The sequence below is a fragment of the Candoia aspera genome, chromosome 2 (genome assembly GCF_035149785.1).
Source record: "Candoia aspera isolate rCanAsp1 chromosome 2, rCanAsp1.hap2, whole genome shotgun sequence".
Taxonomy (NCBI): Eukaryota; Metazoa; Chordata; class Lepidosauria; order Squamata; family Boidae; genus Candoia; species Candoia aspera.
Genome location: NC_086154.1, coordinates 39,398,732 through 39,418,843, shown reverse-complemented (window position 1 = coordinate 39,418,843; position 20,112 = coordinate 39,398,732). Strand labels below are relative to the sequence as shown.

Sequence of the window (20,112 nt, the reverse complement as noted above, 5' to 3'; positions counted from 1 at the left end):
ATAGCTATATGGCAGAATTTAGCATCCAAGGAAGTAAAATGAAATAAGCCTTTAAGGTGAATTTTTTTCCCTTTTAAAAGTAAGTCAACAATAATTGATACATTAGATGAGTGAGGATGTAAAATGGCCTTTTGTCAGTCTTTGGATAATAGTTACTGCCTGTCTCTTCAACAGCTGGTCTGCTATATATGGACAAGGCATTCTGCCATCCAAAGTTACTTACCTTGTAATTAGGGCCAGGGAATATGTGGTGATTTTTTTCTTGTTCTTATCATGGCAGCTGGTTAATCAATAGCTCCTAACTCTTCTCGTCAGCAACGATATAGAACAACCAATTCCTAGTTCCTATAGTTTTAGAAAAGAGGAAGGACGTAAGGTGTAAACAAGGTTTATAGAATGAAAGTGGACTGAGTTCCTTTCAATCCATATTTTCAAAGTTTAATTATTGGAGTTCAATCTAAAGAAGTGTGAACTTGTAGGGATTCATACTTTCAGTAGGGTAAAATGAGCTATAAATTTTCCATTAATATTTGTGGTGCAAAATATTTCTCGCAAAAGCCCTCAAAAGATTTATAGAAATAAAATATTGATGACTCAGAGGGCAAAATGGTTCATTTAGTCCTGACAGACAGCTATGAAATATGGGTCTGTATTTTATCTTTAATTTGGGCAATTGTTCCTCGCCTTGAGCACCCGTATTTTATTTCAGGGATCCCTAACCACATTGGACTTATGTTTGAAATTCTGAGGAGAGATTATGTGCTTTTGCAAAACTGGGACCATGTGGAGCCAAAGACATTCTAGGGAGTAAAGAAAAATTGAATACCTTTTTGTGTGTATACACATGCACATATAAATGTAAATATAAAATGTAAGGTGGGGGCAGGAAGCCTGGTAAGTGTAGTTGAGTGCCTATGGGAAACTGTGTTGAGAATCATATTAGTTTTTATCCACAAAATCCATTATTTCTATTATTTAAAGCAGTGTTTCTCAACCTTGGCAGCTTTAAGCTGTGTGGACTTCAACTCCCAGAATTCCCCAGCCAGTATGCTGGGGAACCCATCTCAGAACAGTGACTCTGGGTGGAGTATACAGATTAAAAACTCAACAATTAAAAACAATAAATGATAAACAGAGTTTGCCTAAACTCCTGGCCTGAACCTGGAGAACAGCCAGGTTGTTGTCAACATAGCCGTCGTCGTCATCATCATCATCTATTACATTTATATGCCACCCAACTCCCAGTGACTGAGTGGTCCTCGGGGTCTTATGAAAGGCCGTCTGAATCTTTGGGGGTGGGGGGATACTGTTCCTTAAGGCAGGCGCTGCCACAGAGAAGGTATGGCTCTTGGTCCGACAAGGTGATATTGTTGAATAGAGGGGGCCCGGAGCCTGGTCTCTCTGCTAAATCTGGCGGGGTGAGCAGAAGGAATAGAAAAAAATGAATAGCTATTCCTTGGATAATTCCATAATTGACCAGAGTTCTGAAAAATACTTCAGCCCTTGTTACCTAACAAAAATAACTTTTTTTCCCTCCTTCACCAACAGCGTTCTGTCACTAGTGGAATTTTCCTTCTGCAGCCATAGAGCACAACCTGTTTTATGACATCATAACACTGTTTTTGGTAGAGATGTAGTGTATAGTACCCATCTCTAATAGTACAGCGATAGCATTATGTTAATGTTCTAAGTGGGATAACCTCCTGTGTAAGGAATGGGTCAAACCAGAACTGCATAGAAGTTCAGGAAAAAAAATTCTGCCAGCTGGATTTGGATCTATGATTCAGGTTTGGGTTTTTATTATTATTACCATTATTATTTGGCCCTCAGGATTGGGTGGTGATGGGTCAGAAGGTCCCATCTGTCAGAAGGTCCCATCTGTCAAAAAAAAGCTGGGGCATTTGTTACAACAACCTTTGCCTGAGAGACATGATCTATTCTCAGGCCACTAGCCCAGGGCTTTTTATTAGTTACACTGAGCTGGTATACTCTCATACCATTCATTTTTCTGTTGATGAGGTGACTCGGGGGGTATAAACCTGTCTCTCAACTTCTTTATACTGTTTAGAAGCAACCCTGATTTTCTTGTTGCAATGGTCATGTAAAGATATCATGACTTGTCCTCTACTGGTTGTGGTTTCTTGCTACATAAAACTTAAGTCCTCCCTAGTGCAATAGTAAATTTTCTTAGGAAAGGTTTATAGCAGAGTACATTTGAGAACTAAACACTGAGGCTACAAACTAGGGAAAATCTTGGATCTTTGCAATGAAAACATTTCTGTACCACAACTACTGTCTTTCTGTTCCAAACATTTTCCTTTTGTGGAAAAACAAAAAGGCCCAAAAATTATTTGCAAAGGATCCATCATGCTCATGGTCAAATAATATGTCCTTCTACTGATGATTTTAATATTTTATTTATGAATTTATGCATTTGTTTGTTGATTTAGTTTGTAGGCTGCCCAACTCCTAAATTACTCTGGGTGGCTTATTTAAAAAAACAACATATAAAAATTGAACTCACCAGAAAGCAAAAATACCAATACCAAAACAAAACAATTCCGCTCCAAATAAAACAAAATAAAGCCAAAAAAAAAAAAGGAGGGAATTCTCCACAGTTACCATGTCTCCAAGGCTTGAGAGAATAACTAGGTCTTTGGTAATTTCCTGAATGACATAAGAGTGGGAGCCACACAAAGCTCCAGGGTGTGTGTGTGTGGAACGCACGAAGGAATTGGTTGAGCCTTTCTTACTTCTTGACATTTCCCTTCCTGGTGCCCTGGGCCATGCACTGAAAATTCCAGGGTGGAAAGCAGATTTCCCTTGCTTTTCCTGTGGCTTCTTTACGTAAAAGCCATCAACAGCAAAGGACTTACAAGGGGGAGGGAAGAAGAAGGGACAGGTTGTTTTGCTTTTATGTTAGTTTCCCACCTTCCTCCACTAAAGTTCACAGAAGTTGGTCCACATGTGAGGAATGTGCTCATTGCATGGATTAAGGGCACTCAGAAAAAGCGGGAAAGAGCACTTGTAACTGTTAAACAGTTTAGTTGGTGGGCTGGAGTTGGAACACTGTCCATAATAAATATTGAGGTTTTGAGTATCTATGTGGTATATTTATTTCCTTGGCCACTGAACAGCAGTTGCAAACTAAGTGCTTGAACAGAGATAACAGGAGGAGGCCTTTTTCCATCTGCTTGCAATTTAAGAGCTTGTGCAAATGTTCTCCTGTTTTCTTTTCTTTTTTTGTAGGAATACATAATGCAGGCTTCATCCTCTACATGTATGAATTCCCTTCACCCTCCATTAGCATGACTGGGGATCATGTTATCTTTGCTAGTCCTAGTTATGAACCATCCTAAACTCTAATTCAGAATACAGATGTAAAGGATTTATACAAGCAGAAAACATTTTTCTTTGTGGAACAAAATATAAAATAATGTTTTTGTTTGTTTTGTTCCTTAATCAGTAAAAAAAAAAAAAGGGAAGTATGGGAAATCTGTAGGTGTTTGAATTTTAGCAAGCCTTGTTATTATATTTAATTTATTTGTCAACCATACTTCCATGCCACCCAAGTCAATGACTCTGGGCAACTCACTCCATTTATTTACGTTTAGAAGACAGATCTATCTCTATTGAGTTCTCATGTGCGGATGATATTTGTCAAATATGGATGAAGCATTTAGAAAATTAATTTTAGAAGACAATTAGTGTAAGCAAGTATGGGTTGTATGAATAAATGAAACAAGTTTAAATGTGAATGATTGCAATAAGTATTTTGTAAATATATATTTTCGTGGAGGTAGAATATATTTGGCTTCTCAAATGAAGTTAGGATCTTGGCTGGTCAGAGCAGAAATCTTGCTATATATATACAGTGTGTGTGTGTGTGTGTGTGTGTGTGTGTGTATCCATCCAGAGGATTCTGGATGAAACGGATTATCTGGACCCCTTTCAGTCAGTTTCAGGCCAGGATATGGGACAGAAACTGCATTGGTCGCACTTATGGATGATCTCTGGTGGGAGCAGGATGGGGGTAGCGCATCCATCCTGGCTCTTCTTGACCTCTCAGCAGCTTTCGATACCATCGGCCATGGTATCCTTTTGGGACGGCTCAGGGAGTTGGGGGTGGGCGGCGTGGTTCTGTGTTGGTTCACCTCCTTCCTCCAGGGCTGGTCCCAATTGGTGGTGATTGGGAGCGAGAGATCCGATCCTCGGCCCTTCCATTGCGGGGTGCCACAGGGTTTGGTTCTCTCTCCTCTCTTATTTAACATTTACATGAAACCACTGGGTGAGATCATCCATCACCATGGGATGAGGTATCATCAGTGTGCTGATGATACCCAATTATACATCTCATCCTGGGTGAGGTAAGTGATGCGGTGACTGCCCTTTCTCGGTGCCTGGGGGCTGTAGGGGCCTGGATGGGGAACAACAGGCTTCAGCTGAACCCTCATAAGATGGAGTGGCTGTGGGTTGACGGCTCCTCGGTTTCCGGGAAATTGTCATCTTTAGTTCTGGATGGGGTGGCACTGCCCCAGACAGACCCAGTGTGTAATCTGGGGGTTCTTTTGGACTCACGACTCCTGCTTGTAGAGCAGGGGGCAGTCATGGCCAGGAGGGCCTTTGCTCACCTTCGGGTTGTACGCCAGTTACGCCTGTTCCTGGAGTGAGAGGCCCTCTGAACAGTCCCTCATGCCCTTGTCATCTCCCATATTGATTACTGCAATGCGGTCTACATGGGGCTACCCCTGAAGAGTATCTGGAAGCTTCAGCTGGTCCAGAATGCAGCCGCACGGGCTATTTTTGGTGCCCCTAGATCGGCACATATAACACCTTTACTGCGTGAGCTGCACTGGGTGCCAGTTTGCTTCTGGGTCTAATTCAAGGTGTTGGTTATCACCTTTAAAGCCCTACATGGCATGAGGCCAGGCTTCCTGAGGGACTATCTCATCCCCACAACATCGACCCACCCTACCCGGTCAGGCAGAGAGGGCATGTTACAGACCCCGTCGATAAGAGAATTCCATCTGGCGGGGTCCAGGAAGGGGGCTTCTCTGCAGTTGCCCCCGCCCTTTGGAACATCTTGCCCCCAGAGGTAAGGCAGGTGCCTTCACTTCCAACCTTCAGGAGGGCCCTGAAAACCTGGTTCTGCCATCTTGTGTGGGGCGGGAAGGAGGGCAACCGTTCATGGGGTTGGCTCGTGCCTTAGACCCCCTCCCACCTGATTAGAATTTTTAACCTCTTGGATTTTATACTTACTTATATTGTATTTTATATTTGTAATTTGTTTTTATAAGATCTTAATTGTCTATTATTATAGTCTTAATTTTATTGTAAATCGCCCAGAGTCCCTCTTTTGGGGGAGATGGGCGGTAGCAAAATTTGAATAATAAATAAATAAATAATAAAATATATATAACAGAAATACACAGACACAGGCACACACACACACATCAACTTTAAAAGTTTATTCATGTGATTTTATCATGTGGTTTGGATTATAATGTGACAGTGTGTGAACTCTCACTCCTTTAAGACTGGGGAGGAAGGAGCTGTAAATTCTGTCTTTTGCGGTCAATTGATATACTCAGAAAAGTTTCCACTTACCCAAAATCATCTGTTGCTCAAATGGTATACTTGCCTTGTGTTGCTGCTCCCCACCCCGCAATAGAATATAGAACATATATAGAATATATGTAGAATATATGTAAAATATATACATAGAACATATATAGTACAGGATCGAACTGTTGGGTTCTTGTTCTCTGTGGTTGGTGTTACCAGGCTAGGTAATATCAAGACACGAGAAGTGAAGTTTGTACACATGTTCTAAAATGTATCATTTTTTATGTATTTCATTCTAGCCAGATCTGTATCTTTTGCTCATCTGTATTCCTCCTCTGCCTTCACCTCTGCTTCCTGATGTTTTTATTTCTGCTCATCCTGCTCATTATAGTCATATTTAACACATTATGGCAAGAATGTTCTAGGGCGCTGTGAAGAACATAAACAAGTCTTTTATTATAATTTTTACAGTGACCGGACTTAACCTGTAGTGCCATATAGTGTAGTTGCACTGCTTTTTACCAGAAAATTCTTTTATATCTCAAGTACCACTAATAATTTTGACAAAGAATCTGGATCTCATATGATAAAAATAAAATCCCACTTTTTCCAAGAGCATTTATATATTTCAGGCATTCTGTTGTTATACTTATCATTGATGGAAAGCTCTGAAGGCTTAAAATTTAATGACTTCTCCTATGTCCCACCTAGACAATAACCTGTGAACATTTACATGACTGGTTGAAGACCACTGTTTATAGGATCAAAGCTAATCCTTGTTTACCTCCAGCTTCAAGAATGTTAAAAATCTCACAGTGAATGTTTATTCAGTTCTTTGCTTTACAGCAGATCTTGGGAACCTTCTACACGTTCAGCTTTCTGTTTTTATTTTGTGTTGCAGAGTAAGGAAATTGGTCTTCAGATGCATGAAGAACTCTTGAAGGTTACAAATGAACTCTACACTGTGAGTAATTTTACCATAGCACTTGTGACATGAGATTCAGGAATAAATATATATGGTGAAGTGTGTGTGTGTGTGTGTGTGGTCTACTAATACAGAATTAGTATGGTCATTTTTGAAAATTTCCAGATGTATTTCAAGGTAATTAGAATTCATCAGGGACAAGGAAACTGTTTATGTCAGAACTACATTACAAAGCTTAAAACAGATTTTCTTAAATATGATTTGAGGATAAGTCTGAAATTGCATCATCTATTACAGTAAAAGATGGAGGGCTTTTGACTTTTTTGACTTTATTTTTCCAAAATGTTTCTCTGATTGGGCCAATTCTCATTTCAGGGTAGCTTTTCTGATGTTCTGGTGCTTAATAGAGTCCCTCCTTGGGGGGAGATGGGCAGTAGTACAAATTTGAGATATACATACATACATGTTCTTTATTCGTTTAGTCGCTTCCGACTCTTCGTGACTTCATGGACCAGCCCACACCAGAGCTTCCTGTCGGTCGTCAACACCCCCAGCTCCCCCAGGGACGAGTCCATCACCTCTAGAATATCATCCATCCACCTTGCCCTTGGTCGGCCCCTCTTCCTTTTGCCTTCCACTCTCCCTAGCATCAGCATCTTCTGCAGGGTGTCCTGTCTTCTCATTATGTGGCCAAAGTATTTCAGTTTTGCCTTTAATATCATTCCCTCAAGTGAGCAGTCTGGCTTGATTTCCTGGAGGATGGACTGGTTTGATCTTCTGGCAGTCCAAGGCACTCTCAGAATTTTCCTCCAACACCACAGTTCCAAAGCATCTATCTTCCTTCTCTCAGCCTTCCTTGTGGTCCAGTTCTCGCAGCCATACATTACTACGGGGAACACCATTGCTTTAACTATGCGGACCTTTGTTGTCATTGTGATGTCTCTGCTCTTAACTATTTTATCGAGATTTGTCATTGCTCTTCTCCCAAGAATTAAGCGTCTTCTGATTTCCTGACTGCAGTCAGCATCTGCAGTAATCTTCGCACCTTGATAATTTGCCAGTTATCAATCAAGCTGGTTGCCATAATCTTGGTTTTTTTGAGGTTTAGCTGCAAGCCAGCTTTTGCACTTTCTTCTTTCACCTTCATCATAAGGCTCCTCAGTTCCTCTTCGCTTTCAGCCATCAAAGTGGTATCATCTGCATATCTGAGATTGTTAATGTTTCTTCCAGAGATTTTAACTCCAGCCTTGGATTCCTCAAGCCCAGCATGTTGCATGATGTGTTCTGCGTACAGGTTGAATAGGTAGGGTGAGAGGATACAGCCCTGCCGTACTCCTTTCCCAATCTTAAACCAGTCCGTTGTTCCGTGGTCTGTTCTTACTGTTGCTGCTTGGTCATTATACAGATTCTTCAGGAGACAGACAAGATGACTTGGTATCCCCATACCACTAAGAATTTGCCACAATTTGTGATGGTCCACACAGTCAAAGCCTTTAGAATAGTCAATAAAACAGATGTTTTTCTGAAACTCCCTGGCTTTTTCCATTATCCATCGGATATTGGCAATTTGGTCCCTAGTTCCTCTGCCTTTTCTAAATCCAGCTTGTACATCTGGCAATTCTCGCTCCATGAATTGCTGAAGTCTGCCTTGCAGGATCTTGAGCATTACCTTGTTGTTGTTGTTTATTCGTTTAGTCGTTTCCGACTCTTCGTGACTTCATGGACCAGCCCACGCCAGAGCTTCCTGTCGGTCGTCAACACCCCCAGCTCCCCCAGGGATGAGTCCGTCACCTCTAGAATATCATCCGTCCATCTTGCCCTTGGTCGGTCCCTCTTCCTTTTGCCTTCCACTCTCCCTAGCATCAGCATCTTCTCCAGGGTGTCCTGTCTTCTCATTATGTGGCCAAAGTATTTCAGTTTTGCCTTTAATATCATTCCCTCAAGTGAGCAGTCTGGCTTTATTTCCTGGAGGATGGACTGGTTTGATCTTCTTGCAGTCCAAGGCACTCTCAGAATTTTCCTCCAACACCACAGTTCAAAAGTATCGATCTTCCTTCGCTCAGCCTTCCTTATGGTCCAGCTCTCGCAGCCATATGTTACTACAGGGAACACCATTGCTTTAACTATGCGGGCCTTTGTTGTCAGTGTGATGTCTCTGCTCTTAACTATTTTATCCAGATTTGTCATTGCTCTTCTCCCCAGGATTAAGCGTCTTCTGATTTCCTGACTGCAGTCAGCATCTGCAGTAATCTTTGCACCTAGGAATACAAAGTCTTTCACTGCTTCTACATTTTCTCCCTCTATTTGCCAGTTATCAATCAAGCTGGTTGCCATAATCTTGGTTTTTTTGAGGTTTAGCTGCAAACCAGCTTTTGCACTTTCTTCTTTCACCTTCATCATAAGGCTCCTCAGTTCCTCTTCACTTTCAGCCATCAAAGTGGTATCATCTGCATATCTGAGATTGTTAATGTTTCTTCCAGAGATTTTAACTCCAGCCTTGGATTCCTCAAGGCCAGCTTGTCGCATGATGTGTTCTGCATACAAGTTGAATAGGTAGGGTGAGAGTATACAGCCCTGCCGTACTCCTTTCCCAATCTTAAACCAGTCTGTTGTTCCGTGGTCTGTTCTTACTGTTGCTACTTGGTCGTTATACAGATTCTTCAGGAGGCATACAAGATGACTTGGTATCCCCATACCACTAAGAACTTGCCACAATTTGTTATGGTCCACACAGTCAAAGGCTTTAGAATAGTCAATAAAACAGAAATAGATGTTTTTCTGAAACTCCCTTGCTTTTTCCATTATCCAGCGGATATTGGCAATTTGGTCTCTAGTTCCTCTGCCTTTTCTAAACCCAGCTTGTACATCTGGCAATTCTCGCTCCATGAACTGCTGAAGTCTACCTTGCAGGATTTTGAGCATTACCTTACTGGCATGTGAAATGAGTGCCACTGTTCGATAGTTTGAACATTCTTTAGTGTTTCCCTTTTTTGGTATGGGGATATAAGTTGATTTTTTCCAGTCTGATGGCCATTCTTGTGTTTTCCAAATTTGCTGGCATATAGCATGCATTACCTTGACAGCATCATCTTGCAAGATTTTGAACAGTTCAGCTGGGATGCCGTCGTCTCCTGTTGCCTTGTTATTAGCAATTCTTCTTAAGGCCCACTCAACCTCACTCTTCAGGATGTCTGGCTCTAGCTCACCGACCACACTGTCAAAGCTATCCCCGATATTGTTATCCTTCCTATACAGGTTTTCTGTATATTCTTGCCACCTTTTCTTGATCTCTTCTTCTTCTGTTAGGTCCTTGCCATCTTTGTTTTTGATCATACCCATTTTTGCCTGGAATTTACCTCCAATGTTTCTAATTTTCTGGAAGAGGTCTCTTGTCCTTCCTATTCTATTGTCTTCTTCCAGTTCCGCGCATTGCTTGTTTAAAAATAATTCCTTATCTCTTCTGGCTAACCTCTGGAATTTTGCATTTAATTGGGCATATCTCCCCCTATCACTGTTGCCTTTTGCTTTCCTTCTTTCTTGGGCTACTTCTAGTGTCTCAGCAGACAGCCATTTTGCCTTCTTGGTTTTCTCTTTCTTTGGGATGTATTTTGGTGCCGCCTCCTGAACTATGTTGCGAACCTCTGTCCAGAGTTCTTCCGGGACCCTATCTACTAAGTCCAGTCCCTTAAATCTATTCTTCACCTCCACTGCATATTCCTTAGGAATATTAGTGAGCTCATATCTAGCTGATCTGTGGGTCTTCCCTAATCTCTTTAGTCTGATCCTAAACTGTGCAGTAAGAAGTTCGTGATCTGAACTACAGTCAGCTCCAGGTCTTGTTTTTACCGGCTGTATAGATGTCTGCCACCTTTGGCTGCAAAGGATGTAGTCAATCTGATTTCGGTGTTGTCCATCTGGGGAAGTCCATGTATAAAGCCATTTCTTAGGTTGTTGGAAGAGAGAGTTTGTTATGCAGAGTGAGTTGTCTTGGCAAAATTCTATCAGCCTATGTCCTGCTTCGTTTTGTTCTCCCAGGCCATGCTTACCTGTAATTCCAGGTGTCATTTGACTGCCCACCTTAGCATTCCAGTCTCCCGTGATGAAAATAACATCTCTTTTAGGCGTCTTGTCCAGTAGGTGCTGCAGATCCTCATAGAACTGCTCTACTTCAGCTTCTTCAGCATCTGTGGTTGGGGCGTATATTTGGATCACTGTGATGTTAGATGGCTTGCCCTGAATTCGAATTGAGATCATTCTATTGTTTTTTGGATTGCATCCAAGCACTGCTTTAGCCACTTTACGATTAATTATGAAGGCTACTCCATTTCTTCTGTGGTCCTCTTGTCCACAGCAGTAGATCTGGTGGTCACTTGATGTGAAGTGGCCCATTCCAGTCCATTTCAGTTCACTGACGCCCAAAATGTCTATCTTTAATGTTGACATCTCACCAATAACCACATCCAGTTTGCCCTGGCTCATAGATCTTACATTCCAGGTTCCAATGGTGTGTTGATCCTTAGAACATCGGATTCGCCGTTGACCACCAGCACCGTCGGCCGCTAGCCGTCCTTTCGGCTTTGAGCTAGCTGCGTCATCACGTCTGGGGCTAGTTGAACTCATCCTCTGTTCCTCCCCAGTAGCATTTTGACCATCTTCCGACCTGGGGGTCTCATCTTCCGATGGTATACTGACATATCTCTGGTTGTGCTGATCCATTTAGTTTTCACGGCAAGAATACTGGGGTGGGCTGCCAGTACCTTCCCCAGGGATCACATTTACTCTGACCTCTCTGTCATGACCTTCCCATCTTGGGTGGCCCTTCACGGTTTAGCTCATGGCATCATTGAGGTGCTCGAGCTCCAGCACCACGACAAGGTAACGATCCTTTGCTTAAGACATACATACATACATACATAAATAAAAGCAGTACAGTAGTACTTGTTTTGTTTAATAGTTCTTCTGACATGTTTTTAATTTGATGCTACTGTCATCTGTCCTTGACATTGAATATTTTTTTTTACATTCCTCCTCCTACCCTAACTATATTTATTACTTACTTATTGTCAATACTGGTATATTGCCATTCAAAACTAGGTTTTCTCCGGGTTGGCTTATAATATACTAAAGTGTTGGTAAACATTAGTAACTCTGAGAATACTGCAACTCAGAAGTGTGATGTAAAGTTTGTTCAGACATACACCTGCTGGGTGGTAAACAATTTGGTATAGCGTTTTAAGAGAGTTGAATTTTGGGTACAGTCTGAATTGTGAATATAGGATATTTGCAGAGAATGAGATGGTGGAAGGGGAGCAAGAAAAGAGCAGGTTGCCGAGATCTGGTGGCAAGAGCAGTTTATTTTTCATTGGTGTATTTTGGAACTTTCTCAGAGATGAAAATTACATGCAAACACATCAAACTAAAGCCTTGGTAAGACTTCCTGGTCCTCTGTAACAGGAATACAAGTGATGCAAAAGCAAGTGATCCATGGCAAACCAAGATAATTTGCAACCCCAAACTTGGGATACACAAGTACATGTAGTACTTCTGAGATCCTGATTCAACCCTAAGTAGTTTAGGAGGGTCATTGTTTAATAAGGTGGAAAAAAATCAATACTTCTTCAAAAAAGTTAGAAATCACAGAGATAGATTATTCATGATGACTTCAGCATGCATCTGAAATTCATTTAAGAGGCTTTGTTTACAGTTGGTTGGAAAAATGATCATATACTTTTGATTATTCACATTCAAGCAAGACATTCAAAGTTTTTTTCTCCCAGGTAGACCTGGGAAAAACTTACATTGTCTTAGCTATTGTTAACATTTATGTTAGCCTCCACATTGGTTAATTCAATCTATAAACCAGTTTTGGCTGTTGCAATTGATATTCTACCCTAACAATGCTTTTATGTAATAATTACCAGCAAAACACACTGGCCTAAAATTTTGTGTAGCTAAAAATTATTAAATCTTGTCATAATATCATAATAGTGACTTTCTAATAGTGATTTAAAAAGTCTAAATAACTTAGCAGATACAACAGCAATTTTTGGAGATTTTTTAAAAAATGGTTTTGTATGTGAGAAAAAAAAAGGGAAAGGGAGTTGTAGTAAGATAACTCTGAATTACAGTTCAAATGTATGTGTGACTGTCTCAGCCCATTTGACTTTTATAATAGTCCATTCACTCAATAGGGAGCTCTAGTTACTGTCCCATATCTATAGCATATTTTTCTAAACAGAGAAGTTACTTCCTAAATCATGATATGACTGTCAGGATACTTGAAAAATAAAGTTTTAAGATATTTTCATGCCTTGTTTAGGGGCTCAGTGTTTAAGGGCATTGGCTGGGAAGATGTTAAATATTACTCTTGCTTTGTGCATGGCGAATGTTTCTTCATAGAAGGAAAAAACTGGTAGCAAGTGGAACAGTATCATGGATGGATGAATTATCAGAGGCATGGGTTTTTGAACCAGAGTGTATATTTAAGGTAGCAAGCTATCAACTTAGATGCAAAGTTGCTTTGTACATTATCTTCTTTACATCACTATGCATTCTGAGAACATAAAGTTTTTGTTTGGGAGTTCACTGGTACGCTATGCCTACTTGAATTTTGTACTCTTCTGTGGAAAAAATGTGTTTCCTATTCCAATTTAATAGGATGATTGTGTGAAATACATGCTAACAGTATCAAAGGAACTACTTTTTATTATTCAGGGCCTAAAGTAGCTAATTATTATGCATTGCCAAGAGAACTCTACAAGACAAAAATATATAGATGATGTTTGTGTTTATTGAAGAGAACTCCTGGGAAAGCATACAAATGAGTCAAAAAGTGGCATTCTTTACTAGGGCACCTCTTAAAAATAGGTAATGAGTTTACTTCTATCTCTTGTAGGAAAATAATAATTGTGTGGATTGGGGAGAGCTAGTGTGTGTGCATACTTTCCAAGGCAGTGCAATAATGTAATAGACTATAGCCCAAATCAACGATCTAATCCAGGGTTTCTCAGTCTTGTCAACTTGAAGATGTGTGGACTTCAACTTCCAGAATTCTGGCAGTTGAAGTCCACACATCTTCAAGTTGACAAGATTGAGAAACCCTGGTCTAATCTAAAGTGAGAAGGCCCCCGAGCAGAGTCCAAATGTCAGCTAAGGCACATTCCGCCAAGTCCTTTAAAACACTGATTGAATTCCAGTTGACAAGTAAGTAGATAGTTATATAACATGAGGTGCTCTAAGCCAAAGATGTCCTGTTTCAGTTTTTTTCAGTGAAGGATATAGTTACTGGCTTCTGCTAAAAGCCACTGCAGCTTAAAAGAAAAGCACTCACAAAATTTGTGTGCAATTATTTAAAAATGGTTACCATAAATGTAGATTTAAAATGCTTTCCAAGAAGAATCCTCACAAGTTGTATTCTTTGTTTAATTTTATTGAATTCCCAATTGTCCTGTCCACTGTATGGAATAGTTTAATAAGAGGAGGTCTTGCTGCTGTGTTGCTGTTTTGGAAATAACTCTTGTTAAGCATTTAAAAAGCCTTATGCGCTTCATAAACTTTGCTGGAAAAAAAAAAGGAAATTATGCCTCCATTTATTGGTAGTTTCTACTCCAAATTGAGAAAAACATTTTGGGAAGATTGTTTTATTTCTCAGCCCCACCCCAAAATAATGGGTTCGAGAATTACGTGCATACTGAGGATCGTGAGTAGATTAGTGCTGTTCTGAGGCTTAAAAGGTTAAATCTAGTACTTCTAACTGAAGTGCAGCATTCCCTGTAATAGTGAAATTAGGTAACCCATGCAGCCTCAATTAACGATGAGTGCCATTTTTTAAATGGAAGTTTCTGGTTGACCAAGGCAATTCCACATCAAGTGTGTTACAGCTGATTACTTTGGATGTTACTCAAGTCTGAATGTCTAGGGCTGGTCTTACATCTTCTTTTTCTCCTTTGGCTTATTGTGCATCACGAAGACTGTGATGGCACACAAAGCCTGTAAAATACATACATACATACATACATGTATGTATGTATGTATGTATGTCTAGGGCTGGTCTTACATCTTCTTTTTCTCTTTTGGCTTATTGTGCATCACCAAGACTGTGATGGCACACAAAGCCTGTAAAATAAATAAATAAACAAACAAATAACCATTCATTCATTCATTCATTCCTTAAGGCTGTGAGCCATTGATTTGTTAATAATGCTTTAATAATGTTCTTACCAATAGCTAATATCCATTTGGAACAAAGTCCACACAGAAGATACTGAGCTTTTTCTCCCCCTGTATATAGATGGAAGCTGTAATAGACTGGAAAAGTGCAGTGTTTTTCTTGGTGTGGTGTTTTGGAGAGGTACCAAGGTTCTGGAAGATATACATGTAGGTTCTTCCTGTACAATAGATTCGTAACTGTTCTAGACAGAACAGGAAACTCTGTATATTCTCCGTGTACTTGCTAGTGGTTAACTCAGAGGTAAGGAGGGCCGGAGGGCATGGATGTGGATTGCTGACTTGCTGATAGTGCTGGATTGTGGAATGTGTTAGAGAAGGAGATAGTGTATTTAAGCTATAGTGTATCAGTTTGTTTAAACAGAAGAAAACAACATTGGGCAGCAAGGAGGAGAGCTGAATTATTGTGGTACTAAGAGAAATAAGCAGAGTCAGCTGAGGGCTATGTGCAAGGAAAGGAGAATCAGTCTATTAGCTGAGATAAATGACGAAGTATACTTCCAAGTGACTTGCCCATTTATAATGTCCAGGAGAAATAGGTCTTCTATAGTGTGAATGGGTAGGCTAAGACTATGTAAAGGGTACTGTGAAAGTGAGAGAAAAGGTTTTAAAAATTCTTTCCAGAATTAAAGGAGCAGAGTCAGAAATAAAAGCAGAGATTATTTGAGCTCAGTCTATCAAGCTAAGAGAAACACTGAAAACTCTGTAAATAAGGAACATATCTGGTGTGTAGGTTAAATTAGGTATAAAAATAGGATTAATCGTTCATAAAATTTAAGTACTGCCTGTGCATCTGTGGAGCAATAAATGGAACCTTTCAAGGATGAAACCTGTAGCTACTCATCTGTCCTGCCTGGGCCTGAGCAATTCAAAAGGAACCTGTGACAAGTCACAATAGTGATACTTTTTAATTGTTTATATAAAAACAATTTAGAAAAAGACAAATGACTTAATAACTTGATAGGCACTAAGCTGACCTAAAGTATTAATATCCCTACTTGCCCATGACCAGCCTTTCTGAATTATTTCCCTGCAATTTCAAACTGGGGTTGTTAGAGAGTATAAGTTTATCATGTGAACGCTTGGGGACCTTTGACAAAACCAGATTTTGCAAGATGAATAGCTGAAGGTAATAATCTCTGCAGTCTACGGTACATGTCAGGGTTGCAATCAATATTTGTGCATTAACACTGAACAAAAAACCTGGATGGTAGATTGCACAGAGAGCTGGATCCTTATCTGCCTTAAAAATCACAGTTACAGAAGCTTCACTGAAGAAGGCTGGAAAAACTTTATTTAAAAAGGTATAATACTAGACCTTTAATACTAGTGGGGCAAAGGATTAGATACATTATTATGCCACTAAATGGGATAACTATCTGGACCAGGGCTATTCTTGTTTTCATAGATTTAATGGTATCTCTAATTGTTTTTCAGAGAAATAAGGTGCAGCTAGAAAGCCCCTTGGTCATGTGAAATCTTAGGAAGTGCTATATTCTATAAAAATGATTAATTTCACTTGGTTACATTTGATTCAATATTATACAATCAAGAATACGGTTTTTTAAAGTTGATTTATTGAGTCAGAGTTGTTAAATACTTTATCCCTGATGTCTTTAACAGTAGAGATTTTTTTTATTATCCATTCAAACATGTCCAACTCTTGGAGACTGCCTGGACAAGTCCCTGAAGTTTTCTTGGCAAGGTTTTTCTGAAGTGGTTTGCCATTGCTTCCTTCCTAGGGCTGAGAAAGTGACTGGTCACAAAATGGGACTAGAACTCACAGTCTCCCAGTTTCTAGCCTGATGTTTTAACCAGTACACCAAACTGGTTCTCTATAGTAGAGAATGGCTAGTAATTTACCAGGTCTTTCAACTCACTTGCTGAATCTTTATATGAATATTCTGTTTCAAGTATAAAATGGAATTAAGTTCCTGTTTAGTATTCATAAGGTAAAGGTTTCCCTTGACATTAAGTCCAGTCGTGTCCGACTCTAGGGGGCGGTGCTCATCTCCGTTTCAAAGCCGAAGAGCCGGCATTTGTCCATAGACACTTCCGTGGTCATGTGGCCGGCATGACTAAACAGAACACCGTTACCTGCCCGCCGAAGCGGTGCCTATTAATCTACTCACATTTGCATGTTTTCGAACTGCTAGGTTGGCAGGAGCTGGGACTAGCAACGGGAGCTCACCCCGGATTCGAACCGCCAACCTTCTGATCGGCAAGCTCAGCAGCTCAGCGGTTTAACCCACAGTGCCACCACGTCCCTATTTAGTATTCATAAAAGCATATAATTCTTATGTAGTTTACCTTTCATATATGCTCAACATTTTCTTAACATTTTGCCCAAATTTTCTTGTTTAATTTTCTGATTTTTTTCCCATGAAGCATAAGCAGTAAGGTACCTTTAAGGTACCTCAAACAAACAAACCATTCATGAAAGGTCTATAAGGGGAAAAAAAAATCTTCCAACTCTTTGCATCTATTTTAGAAAAAGATCCTTTATTAATAATATATTTAAATACCAGCTATAAAAATGGGATTATTCTTTCTTGTAGTAACTGATAATTTACTGATATAGATTGTACATACTGTACAGTATATATGTTAATAATCAGATATAGCAGTAGTGCCTATATTACATTTATTAATTCATTCAGGTAACAATCAAGATAACATAAAAGAATCCAGTCAAGAACATCTCTGATATAGAACTGAGAAAAAAGGCATGTTACTGTTGTAAATGATTTAAAATTCACCACATCCACCAAATTAAAACCCAGCATAAAAGCTTACAGTACTTTCCATGCATGAGAGTTAGATTCAGGTGAAGTGGTATTCCAGCCTGGTAAGAGATTTAGAACTTGATTGAAATCTTCAACCAGTTTGGTCTAGTGGTTAAGGTGCTGGGCTAGAAACCAGGAGACTGAGAGTTCTAGTCCTGCCTTAGGCCTGAAAGCCGGCTGGGTGACCTTGGGCCAGTCACTCTCTCTCAGCCCAACTCACCTCACAGGGTGGTGGTTGTGGGGAAAATAGGAAGAGGAAGGAGTATTAGGTATGTTCCCTGCCTTGAGTTATTTATAAACATAATAAAGGCAGTATAATAAATAAATAAATAAATAAATAAATAAATATCTGATACACAGGTGAAGTTAAAAACATCTATGTAATCTAAAAAATAAAAACATTCTTTTCCCTCCCCACCCTTCACACAAAAACAGTCACAAAACATCTATATAATCTATACGGAAAAAATTCTTATAAGAGCCATAATATATTTATTAAAACCCTAATCACAGTATTAAAAAAAGCTGGGGGGTCTCTTATTTCTTGTTCCACCACATATTCTGAGCACTTGTTAACCAAAATTAATACACCTCTATCAGCTTTTGAATGAAGGACACGTTCCATGTGCCAACTGTTAGTATTTCCTTGTCTTAGGTGATGAAGACTTACCACATGTATCACGCTGAGAGCATCAGTGCTGAAAGCAAACTGAAGGAAGCTGAGAAGCAAGAAGAGAAGCAGTTCAACAAAGCAGGGGACATCAGTGTGTTGCGGCATGAAGATAGGCCTCAGCGCCGCAGCTCTGTTAAGAAGATTGAGAAGATGAAGGAAAAGGTGAGTGGTATGACATGTTTTCCACGTGGCTGGCCACTGGCAGATAAATATTGCCAGGATGTGGTTTAATATCAAAACTTTCTAGTTCTGATCTCATCCATTTCACTATCTAATCTTGGATGATGAAGGCCTCCTGTAGACACATGAGTAGGTTATCCCTTGTGATAATGAGATAGTGGTCAAGTGTGGTGTCCAGTGCATTATGGACTATGGTTGGGGAAACGTTCTGTGAATATATAATACAATGTTCTAAAAGTTAGTAGATGTAATTAATTGCATTATCACAGACTGTAATTGACTACAGACAGCAAAATCTCTTGAACAGCCAGTGCAGCAGAGTGGTTAAGATGTTGGCCTAGGACTGGGGAAAGATAAATTCATGGCCATGGCCATGCACATTTATTGGGTGGCTTTGTGCTGCTTTTTCTCTCTGTCAGCCCAACTAATCTCATAGGGTTTTGGGGGGATAAAATTAGAGGTAGGAGGGCAGTGTGTGAGTCATGTTATGATCTTCCAGGAAAGTTTGGATATAAATCTAACAAATAATAGTAACAAATATGATTGTTACTATACCAAGGATGCAGGATCCTTGGCCTTAAAAGCTGTTTTCTGCTTCTGTTGGATTTTTTGATCTCTCTCTCTCTGAAGGTTTTCTCCCCAACAGGTTGCCCTTTTCAATTCTCCTTAACGGTTCAGCACATCAGGCCTTGATGAGGTAATGCACCCCTCTCTGTGGAAATGCTCCACAATTTGCCCCCAGGCTCTCCTTCCTGCTGAATGGTGCCTGCCTGACTCAAAGCTCCAGCTACCTGTTGCCTTTTTGGCACTTTTCCACAGCTAACAGGCAGTAAAGAGACAGCTAATATATAGCAGTCTCAAGATCTTAAGTGAAAATGTACAGAAGAATTCAAGCAGGCAGGTAGGCAGGCAGCATTCCAGCAATCCAGATTTATTCAGAGTAACAGATGTTGTGCAGTTGACCATGTTTTAAAAATCATGAGCCTCTGACTTGAGGAGCTTCTCAGTCTGGACACTCTCTTTCCACATTAGCTGGATGTGAGAAATATTTCTGACTGTTGCCTAACTGTAATATCCTTGTGTCCCCAACCAAAGAAATCAAAGGAATAGGAAAGTACTGTATGTTAATATGTACTTTCCCTCCCATGCTGCCAACAATTGTTAACCTTGAAAGAGCCTTTGATTGTCTTTCAAGACTGAAGAGCAGAAGAAAAATCTTGTGCTGGATTGTGGAGTGTGCATGGCCATATGCTGTGTTCTAAGTATGAATTAGAGTATTTTCTCAACATCATGGACTTGCAGCAAAGGCTGGGCTCCCCTTGGATCTTCAATCCCTAATGAAGTTTCTCCCTGCTCCCCACATAACAGCTTCAGCCCTACAGAAGGTGGGAGAGATGTGGTATTGAATGCAATATTCTATTCAGTATCTTCAAGCTTTAATCCCTTCAGATTATGATTAGAGATGGGTCTGCAGAAATACACTAATGTAAATACTGTAGAAGGTGTCAAGAAGGTCCAAAATTCACAGTTGAGCTACTTCTTTATTGTGACCATAAAAGAAGTGGCTGGACATTTTAGTCAGTCTTAATAAAGGTGAATTTTGGATTTTATTTTTAGTTTATCAGTTGTCTTTGTGGCAATGACATTCTGGACACAATAATAATCTAGGGCTGACAGTGTACTTTGTCTAATACATTATAGTTCACAATGTCCTATTAATGCTTTCCCTTCTGAATTGGCTGTGTTAGCAATAAAGA

At 40.0% G+C, this 20,112-nt stretch overlaps 1 protein-coding gene across 2 annotated transcripts in view; it reads left to right on the top strand.

The window, feature by feature from the left end:
• The window catches only part of SRGAP3 (SLIT-ROBO Rho GTPase activating protein 3), a 212,721-nt gene that overhangs the window by 119,861 nt on the left and 72,748 nt on the right, over window positions 1-20,112 (top strand). For both annotated transcript variants that reach the window (XM_063291622.1, XM_063291621.1), the window contains exons 4-5: window positions 6,467-6,529; window positions 18,158-18,337. In XM_063291622.1, the coding sequence (XP_063147692.1) occupies window positions 6,467-6,529; window positions 18,158-18,337 (243 nt within the window). The remainder of the gene's footprint in view (window positions 1-6,466; window positions 6,530-18,157; window positions 18,338-20,112) is intronic.